This window comes from Microtus pennsylvanicus, chromosome 11, assembly GCF_037038515.1.
Source record: "Microtus pennsylvanicus isolate mMicPen1 chromosome 11, mMicPen1.hap1, whole genome shotgun sequence".
Taxonomy (NCBI): Eukaryota; Metazoa; Chordata; class Mammalia; order Rodentia; family Cricetidae; genus Microtus; species Microtus pennsylvanicus.
The window spans coordinates 15,222,249-15,240,117 of record NC_134589.1 but is presented as its reverse complement, the minus strand read 5'-3'; the positions used below and the strand labels follow the sequence as shown (position 1 = coordinate 15,240,117).

At 47.9% G+C, this 17,869-nt stretch overlaps 1 protein-coding gene across 4 annotated transcripts in view; it reads right to left on the bottom strand.

The window, feature by feature from the left end:
- Positions 1 to 17,869, bottom strand: part of Pecam1 (platelet and endothelial cell adhesion molecule 1) — a 60,546-nt gene that overhangs the window by 7,860 nt on the left and 34,817 nt on the right. For 2 of the 4 annotated variants that reach the window (XM_075990335.1, XM_075990336.1), the window contains exons 10-14: positions 17,467 to 17,494; positions 15,959 to 16,032; positions 14,033 to 14,083; positions 12,518 to 12,580; positions 6,120 to 6,176 (exon numbers count right to left, since the gene is read on the bottom strand). In XM_075990335.1, the coding sequence (XP_075846450.1) occupies positions 6,120 to 6,176; positions 12,518 to 12,580; positions 14,033 to 14,083; positions 15,959 to 16,032; positions 17,467 to 17,494 (273 nt within the window). The remainder of the gene's footprint in view (positions 1 to 6,119; positions 6,177 to 12,517; positions 12,581 to 14,032; positions 14,084 to 15,958; positions 16,033 to 17,466; positions 17,495 to 17,869) is intronic. The other 2 variants (XM_075990339.1, XM_075990337.1) reach the window with 1 other exon arrangement.

Below are 17,869 nucleotides of genomic sequence, written 5' to 3'. Positions count from 1 at the left end.
TATTGGCATGAACCAGTGAACCATCACACAGATCACGGGCCTGAGGGTGAAGGCCAGAGTCTGATGAGTAAGTCTACCAATTACCCAACTACACCTCCACCCTCCACATTTGACCTTTTGTTTTGGGGGGGGGGGGGCGTTGAGACAGGGTTTTTCTGTATAACAGTCCTGGCTGTCCTGGAACTCACTTTGCAGACCAGGCTGGCCTCAAACTCACAGAGAACCAGCTGCCTCTGCCTCCCAAGTGCTGGGATTAAAGGCATGCACCACCACTCCCAGCTTGACTTTTTTTTTTTTTTAAGACAGAATTCACTATATAACTCTGGCTGTCTGGAAACACTCTGTGTAGACCAGGCTATCCTTAAAACTCACAGAAACCCACCTGCCTGTGCCTCTGAAGTGCTAGGATTAAAGGTCTATAGCACTATGCCTGGCTTCTCATTTGACATTTTAAAGTTATTATTTGTTTGTTTGCTGGTTGGTTGGTTTGTTGGTTTTTCAAGACAGGGTTTCTCTGTGTAGCCTAAAACTTGCTCTGTAGACCAGGCTGGCCTCAAATTCACAGAGATCCACCTGCCTCTGCCTCCCGAGTGCTGGGATTAAAGGTGTGCACTGCCACCACCGCCCAGCATTGAGAGAGTATTTGAAAGTTCTCTAAATCACAAACATTCTACATCAAAGGATAGGGTAGGAAATGTCACAGGCCCTGTCCTAACTTTCCCTGACCCTCTCCAGTGTGTTCTGCTCAGTCAGCGGCTGAGGAGGAGTGGGAGTGGCCAACAGTGCCTGCAGGGTGAGAGCAGAGATCACTTTGATTTGCAACTTTCTAATTTCCTATTTTTATCTAATTAAAAAATAACATTAGACTTGTCTTTAAAAAAAAAGCAAATACCCTCTCAAACACAATTGTCCATAGCCACATCATCGAGTCAAGTGGTTATACAACTGATTACTGACTTTAAAAAGTTAGGTTCTGGAGCTGGAAAGATGGTTCAGGGGTTAAGAACACTGGCTGCTCTTCCAGAGGACCAGGGTTCGATTCCCAGCACCTATATGGTGGCTTACAACTGCCTATAACTTTAGTCCCAGGGTATTCAACAACCTCTTCTGGCCTCCTCAGGCACCAGACACAGATGGTACACAGACAGACATATAAAGAGAACACCCACACTCAAAAACTAAAAGAAAAAAAGGTCCCTTCCAGGTTTGTGCTGTTTTATTTTTTTTTAAATATTTATTTATTATGTATACAATATTCTATCTGTGTGTATGTCTACAGGCCAGAAGAGGGCACCAGACCTCTTTACAGATGGTTGTGAGCCACCATGTGGTTGCTGGGAATTGAACTCAGGACCTTTGGAAGAGCAGGCGATGCTCTTAAGCACTGAGCCATCTCTCCAGCCCTCTGCTGTTTTAATAATGCCACCAATATCCTCTCTGGCAGCAGAGCTATTCCCTAGATTTTTCCGTTTGTCTGTTCACTTCCAGGAGTGAGCCTGGAGGATCAGGAGGTATGAGGGTGGCTCAGGCTCTTGACATCATGCCCAATCTGCCTGAAGGGGAGGACCACTATGTCCTTTTTCCCAAGCGAAGCTCATTTTGACTCATCCTTTTGCCAAAATGCACACTGTCCCTGGCTGCCTGGCCAGACCTCCATTGTGTAGATGGCCTTTGCCAAAAGTCTGGAAGTGGAGAGAAAGGCCAAGGAGACCTGGAAGCTATGTGTAAGGATAGCGCCATTGCCTTCATTAGTGAGAGGTGTGTTTCACCACAAGATGGAGGTTGGGAGGAGATAATTTGCCTCTTTGCACAAACCAGCCTTGCACCTGTCCCAGAGACTATGTTGGAGCCCATTCTCCAGACAGCACACTGAGGACATGGGTTTGTGGAAACAGCAGCAATGAGGGACCTCACCTACTGTCTGGGGAAGAGATCCCAGGTGGTGCTGGAGGAGGTGGCTACCCTTCCAGGTGGTAGAGGTCACAGTGAGAAGGTCAAGGACAAGGGTGTGGCTTAGCTGGCAAAGTGCTGGCTCGCCTAGAATGCTCAGAGCTCTGAGTTTGATCCCCCCAGTATCATGTAAACTGGTGTGGCAACACAGGCCTGTAATGCCTGGTACTAGGGAGGTGGAGGCAAGAAGGTCAGAAGTTCAAGGTCAACCTCAGCTAGTGAGTTCAAGGCTAACCAGGTATTATAGCAGACCCTGTCTCTGAAAAAGAGAGAGAGAGAGAGAGAGAGAGAGAGAGAGAGAGAGAGAGAGAGAGAGAGAAACACGAAAATCTTAAAAACAAAAACCCTGAGCCATGTATGGCGGCTCACTCCTGTAAATCCAGCACTCAGGATTTGGAGACACACAATTATCAGGAGTTCCAGACTCTGTCTCAAAACAGAGACATGAATGAAGAGTTCGAGGCCAGCCTGGTCTACAGGAGCTAGTTCCAGGACAGGCTCTAAAGCTACAGAGAAACCCTGTCTCAAAAAGCCAAAAACAAACGAACGTCAAACAAATAAAAACCTGTTCTCCTAAGCCTACCTGCCCTTGAACCCTGTCTTATAATACTTCATCACTCCCCTTCAGAGGGGTCAGGAACATCTCTACATAAGGAGCCCTCTTCTAGCCTAGCTAGGTCAAAGGTAAATGACCTCTGGTAAACATCCAGGTCAGCCCAGGCACCAGCCAGTCATCACGTCTGCCTCCACACGTGAGGGAGGCTGTGACAGCACCTCCAGTCCCAGGGCCACCCATGCCCCATGCTCTGCTCTGGCATCTCCTGCCCAACCCACGTTTTCTGAAATCAGACAACAGCGTGAAATGCTAATCTCCATATCTGGGCTCAGTGGTTAAGAGCGCTGACTGCTCTTGAAGAGGACCCAGGTTCGGGTCTCAGCACCGTCATGGAAGCTCACAACCACCTGTAACTCCAGTTTCTGGGGATCTGACTCGGTTTTCTGGCCTCTGTGGGTGCCAGGGACCCCCACAGTACACAGACGTATATGAAAGGTAAAAGTACCCCGTATGCTTATAATTTTTTTTTAAATTTAGTGTGAACAATATCTTTTACAACCTTCCAAGTTTAAGCTTGCGTCTAAGCTAGTAGGAAAAGGCCTGGGAAAGTGGCTCAGTGGCAGAGTGGGCACTTAGCAGACAGGAGGCCCTGGGTTTCTCCCCAGTACCATTCAATAAATGGATAAGGAAACAAACGAGTCATAGTGGAGAATGAGCGTTGTCGGCCCCATTCCTCTGAGAAAACTGAAGACTAAACACAAAATCAAAAAGAATGCAGATTACTGAGGATAGTTTCTCAGCTTGTCCTGGCAGCAGCCAGTTCGTAATCTCTCCTCTCCTTTGCCTCCCAGCCCCCTTAGGTATTTTTTCAGACAGGGTTTCACTGTGTAGTCTTGGCTGTTTTGGAACTCGATCTGTGTGATCTGTAGATCAGGCTGGCCTCAAACTCAAGAGATCCGCTGGCGCGGCCTCCTGAGTGCTGAGACTAAAGGCTGGATTAATCTTTAAAGTGACTACAACCCCACATGTCCAGGTGGACAGGTCTAGAGGGGCCAAGGCTGAGGAAACAATCTCCATTTCCAAAAGGCAGGAACTTGAAACTATTTTATTTATTTATTGGTTTGATTTAGTGGCCCTGATTGGCCTGGAACTTTTTTTTATAGACCAGGCTGGACTTGAACTCACAGAGCTTTGCCTGCCTCTGCCTTCTGAGTGCTGGGATTCGAAGTGTGTATCATCTTATTCATTTATTCTTATCACATTTATTTATAATGGGGGGTGTGAGGTGCACATGCCACAAGGCTCATTTGGAGGTCAGAGGACAACTTTCAGGACTCAGGTTCCCCTTCTTCATATGATGCACAGAGTTTGAACTCAGGTTGTCAGGCTTGGGGATAAGTGTCTTTTACCCATGAAGCCATCTTGCCAGTGCAACTCAGGACTTTTGGAATGTTATGATTAGAAGAGAGCTGGAAATTGTTGGCTGTGTCCCCTTATCTGACAGATGAAAAAGCTGAGTTTGGCCAACTGACAGGGTAGAACAGTGATGACCAAGGGCTGGTGCAGGCAGCCGGGTGGGGGTGGAGTTATTGGTTAAAGTGCAGGAAAAACGAAAGGATTCTCAAGACGCCTGGTGGGAACCATGATTGCCTAACAGTGTGAAAAGACTTGAGGACACAGAATCAGCCACCTAGATGTTTGAAAATGGTTAAAATATTAAGTTTTCTGTACATTTTTGCAATACAAGGAAAGAAGGTAAGCTTAGAGTCCAAAGCCAAGATTGCAGACACCATGTGCCTCCCATGGCCCACAAACTCCCTCCTGCCTCTTGGTGACGCCCCTCCTCCCCAGTCTCTCCAAGGGTCCCTTCCCTGGACTGCTCCTTGGAGGCAGTCCTGCCCAGGCCCTTCTTCTTATCTAGGGGAGTGGCCTTCCTTTGAATTTCTCAGGGGAAAGGGGTTTTAAGAGCCAAAACTACGCCCTATGAGCCATTTCCCAAAACAGTCACTGGTTGGAAGACAGCAAGGAATGGGTGAGGGGGAGGGAGGTGTCTGCTAAGACCCAGGCCTGGTATGTGAGGGGGCGGGGATGTCTGCTAAGACCCAGCCCCACACCAGCCAGCTACAGGCTGCCCACATCCCACTTCCCTTCCATGTTACCCCCTGCGGATACACGGTGTTTCTGGATTTCTCTCTCAGCATGCCTGGCTAATCACTCCAGGATGCTTGGGGAAGAAGAGAAACCCAAGGAGCAAGACCTGTGTGGCTTAATAACAACACCCACAGACTGGCACTCTAAGTCCCCAGGCCGGCCCTGTGTGGTTAGAAATGCAAATTCTTCCACTTAAAGGACTCAAATATTCAGAGCTGAGAGTGGACTGGGAAATCTGAGTTTTAACAAATATTGAGAACCTAAAATCTAGTCCATCCCTCATTTTACAGACAAGGTGACTATGTTGGTTAGTTTTATATCAACTTGGCACAAGCTAGAGCATTTGGGAAGAGGGACTCTCGGCCAAGAAAACACTTCCATTAGTTTCTTGATTAATGCTTGATGTGGGGAACCCAGCCCAGCTGTGGGTGGTGTCAACCCTAGGCAGGTAGTTCTGGGTTCTATAAAGAAAGGCAAAGTCCGGTGGTGGTGGCTCATGCCTTTAATCCCAACACTTGGGAGGCAGGGGCAGAAGGATGGTTTGCCCCAGATAACTACCTTCCTATAGTCTGCTTTCCTTGGAAGACTAAAGCTCTGTTTTATTTTTCTTGTCTCATTTTCTTTCCTTTTCTTTTTAAATTAATTTTTAAAAAACTTTACATGTATGGGTGTTTTGCCTGCATGTCTGTGTACTATGTGTATTCCTGGTGCCTCTGGAGGCCAGAAGAGGGTGTCGGATCCCTCGGAACTAGACTTACAAAAGGCCGTGAGCCTCCATCTATGTGCTAGAAACCAAAGCCCATCTTCTGCAGGAGCAACCAGTGTTCTTAACGGCTGAGTGGTCTCTCCGCTCCCTATTCTTTCCTCTCTCTCTTTTTCCTTTTCCTTCCCTCCATCTTTTGAAGACAGCTTTTATATAGTCCTGACTATTTTAGAACCTGATATGTAGGCAACAGTGACCTACAGTTTTGATATTCCAGACTCTCCTTCCCCTGTGCTGAAATTACAGGCATGCAGCACCATGCTCAACATTTTGTCGTTTCTTTACATGTTAATTGTTCTTTATTTAGCAGTTGCATAAATCCCTACCCTCTAATCTCCTTTTTGAGTCAGTCCTTGTTGAGATTCCTTCTGCATGTTAATGAACCCAGTTTGTTTATCACTTGTTGGTCTGTCTTGTCTTAGAAGAATAAAGGGCCAAACTATTATTCTTCCAGCCCCTTCCCCACCAACCAAAGACAAAGCCACTAGGAAAGGAATCTAGAGGCCTGTTTTTGGTGACCTTGGGCAAGTGTCTTAAGACTGTCTGTACCTTTGTCTTCTTAAAGGTAGGAGGAGGGAAAGAGTCAAGCCCTAAGAGTTGATGACCTTCTGGGCTTTATTCCCCTGGCCACTCTCAAAGCCCCATCAATGATTCTAGCGTGGACCCTCCCACCCCGAAAATCAGGGGCCCCTCACTCACTAGGGTCGACCTTCCGGATCTCACTGTACACCGTCTCTGTGGATCTCGTTCCCAGAGCTGAAAAAGGGACCAGGCACAGGTCAGTAGCTACCTCTGGGACCCAGGCCAGCCCAGTGCTGAACCTACCCATCACCCAACAGGGCCCCTGCCCAGAAGTGTCACAAACATGCCATTCTCCAACTTCAGAATATCCCGACCTAATCTTCCCTGAGACTGAAAGTAGGTCAACGGGTCATACATCTCTGGGTTAGACCCTTTCAGAACAGAAGGCAAGGCTACCTCTTTGTTTCATATTGAAATACATTCACAGGATGTGCAGACACAGGCAGGGGTTGTGTGTACTCACAGATGGCTCAGCTTGTACGGGCCCTGGGTTTAAGCCCCAGCACAAACAAAGAAACAACAAACAAATACCACAGGGCTTGGGGGGGGGGGATGGCTCAGTTGGTAAGAATACTTGCTATACAAGCGTAAGAATCTGAGTTCGAATCCCCAGCACTCCATAAAAATCTGGGGCAGAGTTACAGGTAGCTGTAACCTCAGCAATTTTAAGGGCAGAGGTAAGAGAATTGCTGGGACTTGCTAGATGCCAGCCTAGATCCAGGGTCAGTGGGAGATCCTGTCTCAAAAGAGTAAGGTGGTGGCAAGTGACAGACATCTGGCGTCCCTCCTCGGCCTCTGCATGTGCTCAGGGACGTGTGTGCCCCCCTCCCAAAGCTAAAAGAAATACCGTGATAATAACCTCTGTAAGATGTTGTCTATGAGAGGGATGGCCAGGTCTTCTGCCCTATCCAATCATGGAGGTAGGACAGGAAAGGGATGAACGGGGAACGGGGAGGGGTGGGCAGCCAAACTTGGGTGGGGGTAGTCTGGATATCTTGTGAACTCCACTGTCCTCAAGCATGCCTGGGCGGCCAGAACACCTCTCTGGACCTCAGCTGCTTCAGTCTGTGCCTAACTCAAGCCAGTCAGGGCACCAGGGGTGGCTTCCACTCCTAGGTGGAGCTGCATTCACGGTCTATGGTTGCCCCTGGTTTTGCCCAGCTCGGTGTGGTGGTGGTACTAGGGGGAGGGGGAGGCAGGGTGTAGCTGCTCACGGTCCTTCCTCCTCCTCTGTCCCCGTGGCAGCAGCTGCCTGCCTGCTAATGACTAACCCAGGCCAGCATAGGGTGTTTGTCTCTGCTGTCAGAGGCGTTTCCTGATGGGACTCTATTCTGGTTTCTGTTTTTCTCCGTGTTAACAGAGAAAGAGGAGATGGCTCCTACGTCATGGGGTTTTCCCAGCAATTAGCCTCCAAGCAAACAGACAGCAAACTGGGATTTAATGAGTTCCTTCCCGCCCTCCTCCAACCCCATCCCACTTGGTTAGCTGCCAGGCAGGGTTAGAGCTGGCTGTGGTCCTAACCTCCTCCAACCAACTGTGAAGAATGGGCGATCTTCAGATCTCATTTAGTCATCTCTGGCCTTGAAATCACAAAACCCTTTCTTCACCTAGTAATGCCCTTGTCCCTGCTAGGGAGGGGACCAGGGGCCAGCACCAGGGGTTCAGACTTGAGCTCCTCACCACCCTTGTGCGACAAGGAGGCTGGGACAAATAAATTACAACATGTGTCCCCGAAAGTTAGTTCACCCTTCCCACCCGAATGATCTTTATTCTAAAAGTTCCTCAGAACCCCAACTGAACACACAGCAACTTGTGCAAGCTGAGAAATGTGACCGACAGCTCGGTTGCAAGGGACAGCTGCAGAGCCTGGGATTGGAAGCCGGAGGCAATTGTCACTGTCCCACCCTATTCTAGGAACTGCCACACTTCCTCCATTTAATCCCTCCACATCCTCAAGAAAGCAAAGAACACCAGATACAAGGACACATTCCCAATGAAAGGGAAATTGAGCCTTTCCTAAGGGGATTGGCGCGTCCTTCTCTTTCCAGCCCCCCCCCTGGAGAACTGAAAAAGCCTGGTGCCAGAGTGCAGGGTGACAGGGACTTCGGGATCTTCCACACAGACAGAGAGCAGGGGGTTGGTCCCCCATGCCCTCTGCGACACTCCTCCCCATCCGCTGGGGTGCTCCCTGTGAGTATGGAGGTCATGAAGAGAAAGGAAGGCTCTGTGGGCCATCCTGCCCTCATGCTAGCCTTCCCCTCACCTACAATCCTGACTTCTGCTCCAAGCCCAGGATACACACACGATGATTGGAGGATGCTCCAAGCCCAGGCTGGACCAGCAACTCCAGTTTCAGCTATCACAGTCTACTCAGACTCCCCAGATTTAACCTAGGCAAACTAGACCCATCCTCAAACACCGCAGTCATCCAGTCCACGTGATTACTCCAGCAAGGAACATGGGCGTCCTGGCTGCTCTGTGCTGGGTAAAGGGCTGCGATCCATCTCAAAAACACACGGAGACTCCATCCATTGCCTGCCCTTTGCCCACCCTTCCCCCAACCGCACCTCTTCTCTTACACGGTGATAGCACACTTATCTCTACTTCCATTCTTGTTCCACTTTAAACCTTTTCCTTGCTGTCCTGAGTTTGTTTTTATAGACATATGTATCTGTGGTGTGTATGTATGCATGTGTGTGTGTGTGGGGTACATGTGTTGGGGCGATCTATGGAGATCTGAAGTTGATACTGGGAATCTTCCTCTATAGCCCTCTGTGTCTTCATGGACTTCTATGTGTATCTCTGAGTCTGTGTGTGTTGTCCTATTCTGGTATGTTTGTTTTATTGTATTGTATTGCATCTTACATTTTTTTTTCTTTTTGGTTTTTCAAGACAGGGTTTCTCTGTAGCTTTGGTTCCTGTCCTGGAACTAGCTGTAGTTGTAGACCAGGCTGGCTTTGAACTCCCAGAGATCTGCCTGCCTCTGCCTCCAGAGTGCTGGGATTAAAGATGCATGCTGCCACCATCCAGGTACTTTTTTTTTTAAAGATGACTGTTTTATAATGAGAGGGGAAAAGGGTGTGAATTTGGGTGGGTTGGAAGGTTGAACATCTTTGAAGAGTTTGGGGAGGAAGAATAACCTTGATTAAAATATAGCATATGAAAAAAATCTAGCCGGGCGGTGGTGGCGCACGCCTTTAATCCCAACACTCGGGAGGTAGAGGCAGGCAGATCTCTGTGAGTTCAAGGCCAGCCTGGTCTACAAGAGCTAGTTCCAGGACAGGAACCAAAAGCTATGGAGAAACCCTGTCTCGAAAGTCCAAAAAAAAAATCTATTTTTAATTAAAAAAATAGTTCTTTACCATACTCATTGAAGCCGGATGCTGACACAGCTGGTCTCACTAGCCAGCTTGCTCTGGGAAGCCTCTGTGTGCTTCCTGAGGAATCCTGGGATCATAGGGGGCTACCATGCCCACTCAGTGTTTATGTGTGCTTCTCAAGACCCAAACACTGGAAAGGTAAGGGTTTTCTCCACTGGGCTTTCTCCCCATCCCCTAAGGATATTTATTTACTTAGAACCAGCCATTTCCCAGCCTAAAGCCTTCCAAAACATTCCCCTAGCCTTTTAGAGTTGGACTCTGACACCCTTGGCCTGTGTTCCTGCCACCACCCTGTCCTCCTGACTTCATCCATCCCCTTTTTATCACTGCAGACACATGAGCTTCTTGGATAATTTCCTTTTTTCCCAAGACAGGGTTTCTTTGTGTAGCCCTGCCTGTCCTGGAACTCACTCTGTGGACCAGGCTGGCCTCGAACTTACAGAGCTCCACCTGCCTCTGTCTCCAAAGGTGTGAGCCACCATCACCCAGGCTTTCAGATACTTTTTAAAGACAGGGTCTCGTGTAGTCTAGGCTGGCCTTGAATGCATGATCCACTGATGTCACAACACAAGTTTTGGGATTATGTGTGGGTATGCACCACCACAGCCAGCTCCCCTTTCAGATCAAAATAAATAAGCTAGCTCTGACCGCCAAAACTGCCTTTCCTATGCCCTGGGTCTTCCTTACAACCTCCAGCCTTGCTTAAACTATGGCTCTCAAAGAGACCCTCTTGCATGACCCAGAAAAGGCCGGGGAGACGTCTGTCTGCTTTCGCAGCTCCTGTACTCCACTCCACCCATTTCCCCCGCACTTCTGATCACCTGACATTATCTACTCTTCAGTATTCCCTGCTCCCATTCGGCTATGCTTCCTCCAGGGAGGGACCATCCATTCCTTTGTGTCTTACACAGTGACCGCTACCTTCTATTGGTTACCAGACGAGAACCACAGGATTTTCACGTTCCCACCCCTCAGGTCCAGTCAGCACACGGATGCCACAGGTCCCATAAAGCTAAGATCTGCGGCGTACACCTCTGGGGGCAGTTGGAAAGAGGCCAATGGTACAACACGGGGGCCGTGTAACACAGGAAACGCCCCCTGATGGGAAAGTTCATACACATGCCTACTAACGTGCTACCTAGAACCATGCCCAGCAAGCGTAGGAAGGAAAATTCCAGAACTCCTCCTAAATCATTGAGCAAGAGGGAGCCTCAGGATGCCATCACCATGTGACTCCAGCTAGTGATTGGCAGGCCCAGTCTGGAAAACAGCCCAGGTCTGCTTGGCTGAGAACCCAGCACACAGCCTTAGCCTCAACACAAAGGAAGACAGATGGCAACAGTCCAGGGAACATCCCCCAGGGGCCGGAAGGCTTGGGATGGCCAGTTCCTTTGAAGCATGCAGGAGTCCAAGGGTGGGCTAAGGTGGAGGAAGATTGGGAGATGTATTTTCTGAGGCCCCAAACTGCTGAGATCCATGTTCCGGTGTTTGCTGTGACCCACCTACTGTACGTCAGTCTCCCAGTGCTGAATCAGAGATGGGACTTACAGGCTGTTTGCCCTTGAGTGAACCACACACCCAACAAAAAAGCCGAGACACAGACCCGATGCCACACTGAGAGAGGGGCTCATGATTTGCCCGAGAGTCCCTCTGAAAAGGAAAGTCTTCTAGGATGGGTTATCTTCAAGCTAATTTGACTAGATTTAGACTCGCCACGGAAACTTGGCATGACTGTGGCGGAGTTTCTACATTAGGGTAATTGGAGCGGCACGATGTCAGGGGCAGGGGTTCCAGGCTGCATAAAAGGACAAAGCTACCTGACACCCAGTGCTCATTCCTTCACTCTCCTGGGACTCGGTGTGAAAACCTGCCACAGGCTCTTCCAGCATGCCCTCCCTGATGTGAAGAACAGCATCTCCTCCAATGGTAAGGTGAGATAAACCCTTTCTTCCTTAAAGGTCTTGTTAGGTGTTTGGTCACAGCAACAAGGTACGTAACATATACACTGTCCCTATTTTATTATTATGTGGGGGTGGGGAGAGTTGGAGTTTGGGGGGTGCTGTGTGCAAATCTGAGTTGGAGTTTGGGGGGTGCTGTGTGCAAATCTGAGTGAGGAACCTACAGAGACTTGCAGAGAGCCCTGGAACCTCTGGAGCTGGAGTTACAGGTGGTTGTGAGTCACCGGATATGAGTGCTGGAAACCAAACTCAGGTCTTCTGGGAGAATAATATGTGCTCTTAGCCACTGAGCCATTCCTCCAGGCCTGCGTTCTCTATTTGAGACATGCAGTTGATTGACACAGCGTTTGGTCCACACAGGCAACTGTTCTAGGAACACAGTGCATCTCGGCAGAGACTGGCCTCCCTGCGAGGGGGAGAGGGGCTCCCCCCAAAGACTCTTCCTGAGAAAGAAGGTGCTTAACTCTTAGTGCCTGCCCGGCACCCCGTGAGTGCCCAGGGTCAGTTGTAATGGCCCGCATAAGCCCATAGAGGGTGGCATTATTAGGACGTATGGCCTTGTTGGAGGAAGTGTGTTACCATGGAGGTGGGCTTTGAAGTTTCCTATGCTCAAGCTACGCCTGGTATCTTATTTCCTGTTGCCTGCGGATCAAGATGTAGGACTCTCAGCTCCTTCTCAAGCACCATGTCTACCTGCATGTTGCCATGCTTCCGACCATAATGACAATGGTCTAAAGTTCTGAACTGTAAGCCAGCCCAATTAAATGTTTTCCTTTATAAGAGATGCCAGGATCAGGGTGTCTCTTCACAGCAATAGAAACCCTAACTAAGGGGGCTGGAGAGATGGCTCAGAGGTTAAGAGCATTGCCTGCTCTTCCAAAGGTCCTGAGTTCAATTCCCAGCAACCACATGGTGGCTCACAACCATCTGTAATGGGGTCTGGTGCCCTCTTCTGGCCTTCAGGCATACACACAGACAGAATATTGTATACAAAATAAATAAATATTTAAAAAAAAAAAAAAAAAAAAAAAAAGAAACCCTAACTAAGACAGGGGCATCTAGTAGGTCTGTAGACACCTCCCTTCTGACAGTTCTGACTGCACAGCACACCCCTGTGGTTTCTACATCCAAACCCAGAGCCTCAGGTGGGCTTGACTCACTTGGTGAGTATGCTTACCTTCGTGAGACTCAGGGGAGGACACCTCCACTTCCGTGTACTCCACATCCATGGTCTGAGGGTCTGTTCAAAGGAACCACAACACCATGAGTGTAGGCTGCATCTCCTCTGGAGGAATTAAACAAACAGCACTAGGGACCTTCCTTCCAGGTAGCCCTGCACTGGTCCAGGCAGCAGACGCCACAGCCTCTCTGACTCCTAGTACCCGAGTGTGGATGGAACCTCTGCCAAGGTTTCAATAGTGTGAGAAGACATCCACCAGGTTAACAGGTCTGGAAAACAGCCTGAACAGACCCTCACAGGTAACTCCCACCAGTCTCAAGGACATGGCAAAAGATTTGCACGTTGTGGGAGCATCTGAGCGTTCTAAGAATATTAAGCATTCGGGGTAATGAAACCTCCAGGCTCCATGGGGAGAAACAGCCAGGAAATGACTTTGTTGTCAACTCAAGCTATTGCTGCCGCTGTGGTTTGTGTCTGGTACCCAAGGAGACCAGAAGATGAGGTCAGGTGCTCTGGGACTAGGGGAACCGTGTGTGAGCTGAAGCTGGGTCCTCTGACAGAGCAGTCAGTGCTTTTAACCACAAGTTGTCTCTCCAGCCCCCGTTGTTGTTTTTTGAGACAGGGTCAGGTATATCCTAGGGCAGCTAGAACTTGCTAGATAGCCAGGGTTAGCCTTGAATATATCTGTCTTCCTGCTTCAGTCTCCTGAGCGCTGGAATTAAAGGCGTTAAGTCATTCCTGGTGTTGTTTTGGTTTTATGGGGGAATCTTTTTTTTAAAGAATTTATTTATTTTATATACAATTTTCTGCCTGCATGTATCCCTGTGGGCCAGAAGAGAGCACCAGATCTCATTACAGATGGTTATGTGCCACCATGTGGTTGCTGGGAACAGAACTCAGGACCTCTGGAAGAGGAGCCAGTGCTCTTATCCTCTGAGCCATCTCGCCAGCCCCAGAATGGGGGAGGACCCTTGCTAGCAGCTAAAAGAGGTTGAATAGCCAAAAACAGGTCAGGAGTTTCAGTTCTCATGAGAGCAGCATGAACGAGAAAACACCTTTAAGAAAATGATTTAAGCCAACTAAGCTTGAGGTAGAAGCAAACTGTTGATGTCTTAAAAAATCTTAAAGAACTCCACCTCAGTCACCTAAGAGAAACTTCCTCCTATGTGTGCCAGGAAGTTGTTGCTATTGGGTTTTTGTTTGTTTTTTAAGATACAACAGCTCATTTCCACTTGGCTCAGGAGGCATTACCATTCAGAACACCTGCTAGCCTCCTCACAGGAAACACTATACTTTACCATACATGGGTCCAGTCACCTCAGAGTTTAAGTTGTCTTTTCCTGTGGGTATTTATTACTACTCACTATATATCCCTGGCTGGCTTTGTACCCACAGAGATCCACCCGCCTCTGTCTCCGGAGTGCTGGGATTACAGGTGTGCACCCACCACACACAGCTGTTTGTGAATATTTTTTAATGTGAAAGTTTCTAATAAAGCGTTTAAATAATTACCTTTATTTTGATTGATGGGTTTCATTGCATCGTTTCCAACATCGTCATAACCTGGTGGAAAACAACATTCACAGTGAGGGGCAGTGGAAATGAGTTTCCCATAACCATGAGTGCACGTGCGTGCGTGCGTGCGTGCATCTCTGTGCTCTTCCTGTGTGTGGAGGCTGGAAGTTGACACCTTCCACTATTCCTCTCCACCTTTTTTGGTGGGGAGAGGGAAGATTTCAAGACAGGGTTGTTTTGTGTAACCCTGGTTGTCCTGGAACTCACTCTGTAGACCAGGCTGGCCTCGAACTTGCAGAGATCCACCTGCCTCTGCCTCCCAAGTGCTGGGATTAAAGGCATGCGCCACAACTGCCCAGCTTCAATACAAATGACAAACACCCTTGCCTCTGGGTGCTGGGTCTCTCCGCTGTGTGGTCTTTTCCTAAGCATGTCTCTCCACTATGCGGTTGTTTTCCTAACTGTGGTTGGACCCTTTCAATGCAGGGCAGAATGCAAGGCTGATATGCGGCACTTTTGTTTGAGAGTTATTTGGAAGTCAGAACGGTTTGCTGTAAGCAAAGTAATTAAAAATTAAGCTTCCTTCTAGAAAGGGCCAGTCACCAACAGAAAACGCAAAAGCTGATGGCTAACTAACGCTCTGCATTTAGGAAATTGGGCTGACGAGAATGGTTTAAAGAAGCAATAGTATCTCTAGATTTTCACCTCAGTGGGCACAGACAAAACAAAGTGTGGAGCTTGGTGGGTGGTAACGCCCTGGCCTGGACTGTGTGAGGCTTTGGCTCATACCCAGCACTATAAAAGCAAGCAAGCAAGCAAACATTTTAGCACACTCTTTGCTTTAAAAAAAAAATCTATATATGGGACTAAAGAGATGGCTCAGCAGTTAAGAGTCCTGACTGCTCTTCCAGAGGACTGGGGTTCAATTCCCAGCACCCACATGGCAGCTCATAACTGTCTGTGACTCCAGTTCTAGGGGATCCCACACCCTCACACATACATATGTGAAAGCAAAACACAAATATGCATACAATAAAAACAAATCATTAAAAAATTCTTATATATATTACAAATACTATTCTTCAAGAGCACATGGTTCTCTAACGTGTGGATGAAATAATTAGTATTATCACTATTTAAATAGTTGGTTTGGGGTTTTTTATTGCTTGTGTTTTGAGACAAGGTCTTGATATGTAGCCCTAACTGGCTTGGAACTCACTGTGTAGACCAAGTTGGCCTCGTAGTGATCCTCCTGATGTCTCACTCAAGTGTTGGAATGTTAGCGTGAGTCACCACTCCTGGCTCTGAGTGACTTTCCCACAGACCCACAGGGGCAGCCTCACTCAACTGAAGTCTGCGTGAGGATGATGTCCCAAGCTGGGTGCACAACTTTAACCCCAGCTCTCAGGAGGCAGAGGCAGGTGGATCTCTGTGCTTTCCAGGCTAACATGGTCTACAGAGTGAGTCCCAGGACATCCAGGACTGTTAGACAGAGCAACCCTGTCTCAGGGGTGGGGTGGTATCTCAGCACTTCCCCAAAACGCCTCTGCAAAGAGCTGAGTGTTTCCCTTGGTTTCCCTCTGTGGCAGAGTGAAGAGAAGCGGTGGAAATCTCGTTAGAGATGTGTTCCCAGCAATTCAATTTGACACCTGGTTTCTGCCTCACAAGGGCAGTCTGAAAACTTCAGGGCAATTCAGTCTTTGGAGGCAACAGCATTACAATTAGTTCCCATTTTTCATTCCCAAGAAATGACGCATAGAAGGGTGAAAAAAGAACCGTCCTTTTCAGTCTGGGTTTCTGTTAGCTTATCTTCCAATAGCGGATGAGCTAGGTGCCACTGCTTGAAGCCACAGCTTCCCTTCTGCCTCGACCACATCCACTCTGAGTTGGTAAAAGTCTTTGCACAGGAAGCCTTGGCTTTACCGTAATGACTGTTGGCTTCCACATTGGGGTCAGAAGCCTTCTCACTGTTGGAGTTTAGAAGCGGAGCCGCTGGCCTTCACATGAAAATCAAAAAGAAAAGAGAAAAATAGATATTAACATTTTTCACTGTTCCCCCAAACCAACAAAATCATCAAAGGAAGATCAAGAGAAGAAAGCAAGAAGAATATGCCCATTATACACTGGTAATCTCAACACTGGGAAGGCTGAGGCAGGAGAATGACTGTGAGTTTGAGGTCATCCAGGGCTAGCACAAAGACACAAAAAGCTTGTCATATAATCGTAGGATTACATACCTGTAATCCTAGCCCTTGGGAGGTAGAGGCAAGAGGGTCAGGAATTTAAGGCCAGTCTGGCTATGTAAGATCATGTTTCAAAATAAAAACAAAATGTTTTTTAAAAAACATTTTAAGGGCTGGAGAGATGGCTCAGTGGTTAAGAGCATTGCCTGCTCTTCCAAAGGTCCTGAGTTCAATTCCCAGCAACCACATGGTGGCTCACAACCATCTGTAAAGAGGTCTGGCGCCCTCTTCTGGCCTTCAGGCATACAGACAGAATATTGTATACATAATAAATAAATAAATATTTTTTAAAAAAACATTTTAAAATTTTTATTATTTTTAGGTGTGTGTGTGTGTATTTGTGTGTGGTATGTACATATACACAGTGTATGGCTACCTGCAGAGGCTAAGCCATCTCTCCAGCATGGTAAAATATTTCTTTTTAAATAGACCAGTTCTTGCCAGGTGGTAGTAGTGCATGCCTTTAATCCCAGCACTCAGAAAGCAGAGGCAAGTTGATCTCTGTGAGTTCAAGGCCAGTTTGGTCTATAGATTAAGTTCCGGGACTGCCAAGGCCACACAGAAAACAGAGAAATCCTGTCTCAAAAAACCAAACAAACCAAAAAGACTAATTCTGCTATTGTAAGTATGTAATGTAGGCCATCTTCCACTAATTCAGACAAATAGAAATACACGCTGGGCGGTGGTGGCGCACGCCTTTAATCCCAGCACTTGGGAGGCAGAGGCAGGCGGATCTTTGTGAGTTCGAGGCCAGCCTGGTCTAGTTCCAGCTAGTTCCAGGACAGGAACCAAAAAGCTACGGAAAAGCCGGGCGGTGGTGGCGCACGCCTTTAATCCCAGCACTTGGGAGGCAGAGGCAGGCGGATCTCTGTGAGTTCGAGACCAGCCTGGTCTACAAGAGCTAGTTCCAGGACAGGCTCCAAAACCACAGAGAAACCCTGTCTCGAAAAACCAAAAAAAAAAAAAAAAAAAAAAAGCTACGGAAAAACCCTGTCTTGAAAATCAAAAAAAAAAAAAAAAAAAAGAAAGAAAGAAAGAAAAGAAACACACATACATTATAATGAAGGCCCTTCTTCTTTATGAGTTTGCCAAGAATCGCCAACAATTTCCTTATGATCAGACTGTGCCTGCAGACAAATTCAGCCCTGCCCACGAAGCAGCCCACTTGCCCTTTACAAAGACACTGACCTGGACATCTCCACGGGTTTCTGCTTGGCTTTAAAAAAAAATGAAAGGAAAATCTAGGTCAGTACAATTCTGGACAATAGCAATCTCGCCCTTGACTCTCTTAAAGACTGAATACCCATAAAAACGAAGGGGAAAGAGAAGCTGGGGGTGTAGCTCGGCTGGTAGAATGTTTACCAAGCATGCACAAGTCATGGGCTCAGTCCCCAGCCCCACAAGAACTGCGTGCTTGCCCATGATCCCAGAATTCCAGAAGTGGAGGCAGAGGATCTGAAGTTCAAGGGCACCCTCAGCTCAACTGAGGTTAGCCTAAGGTAAGGGAGCAGATGGGTTAGGAGCGAGAAAAAGAGAGAAAGCTCCAGATGAAATCAAACACATTCACAATGAGCGGAAAGGAGGGTGAGCA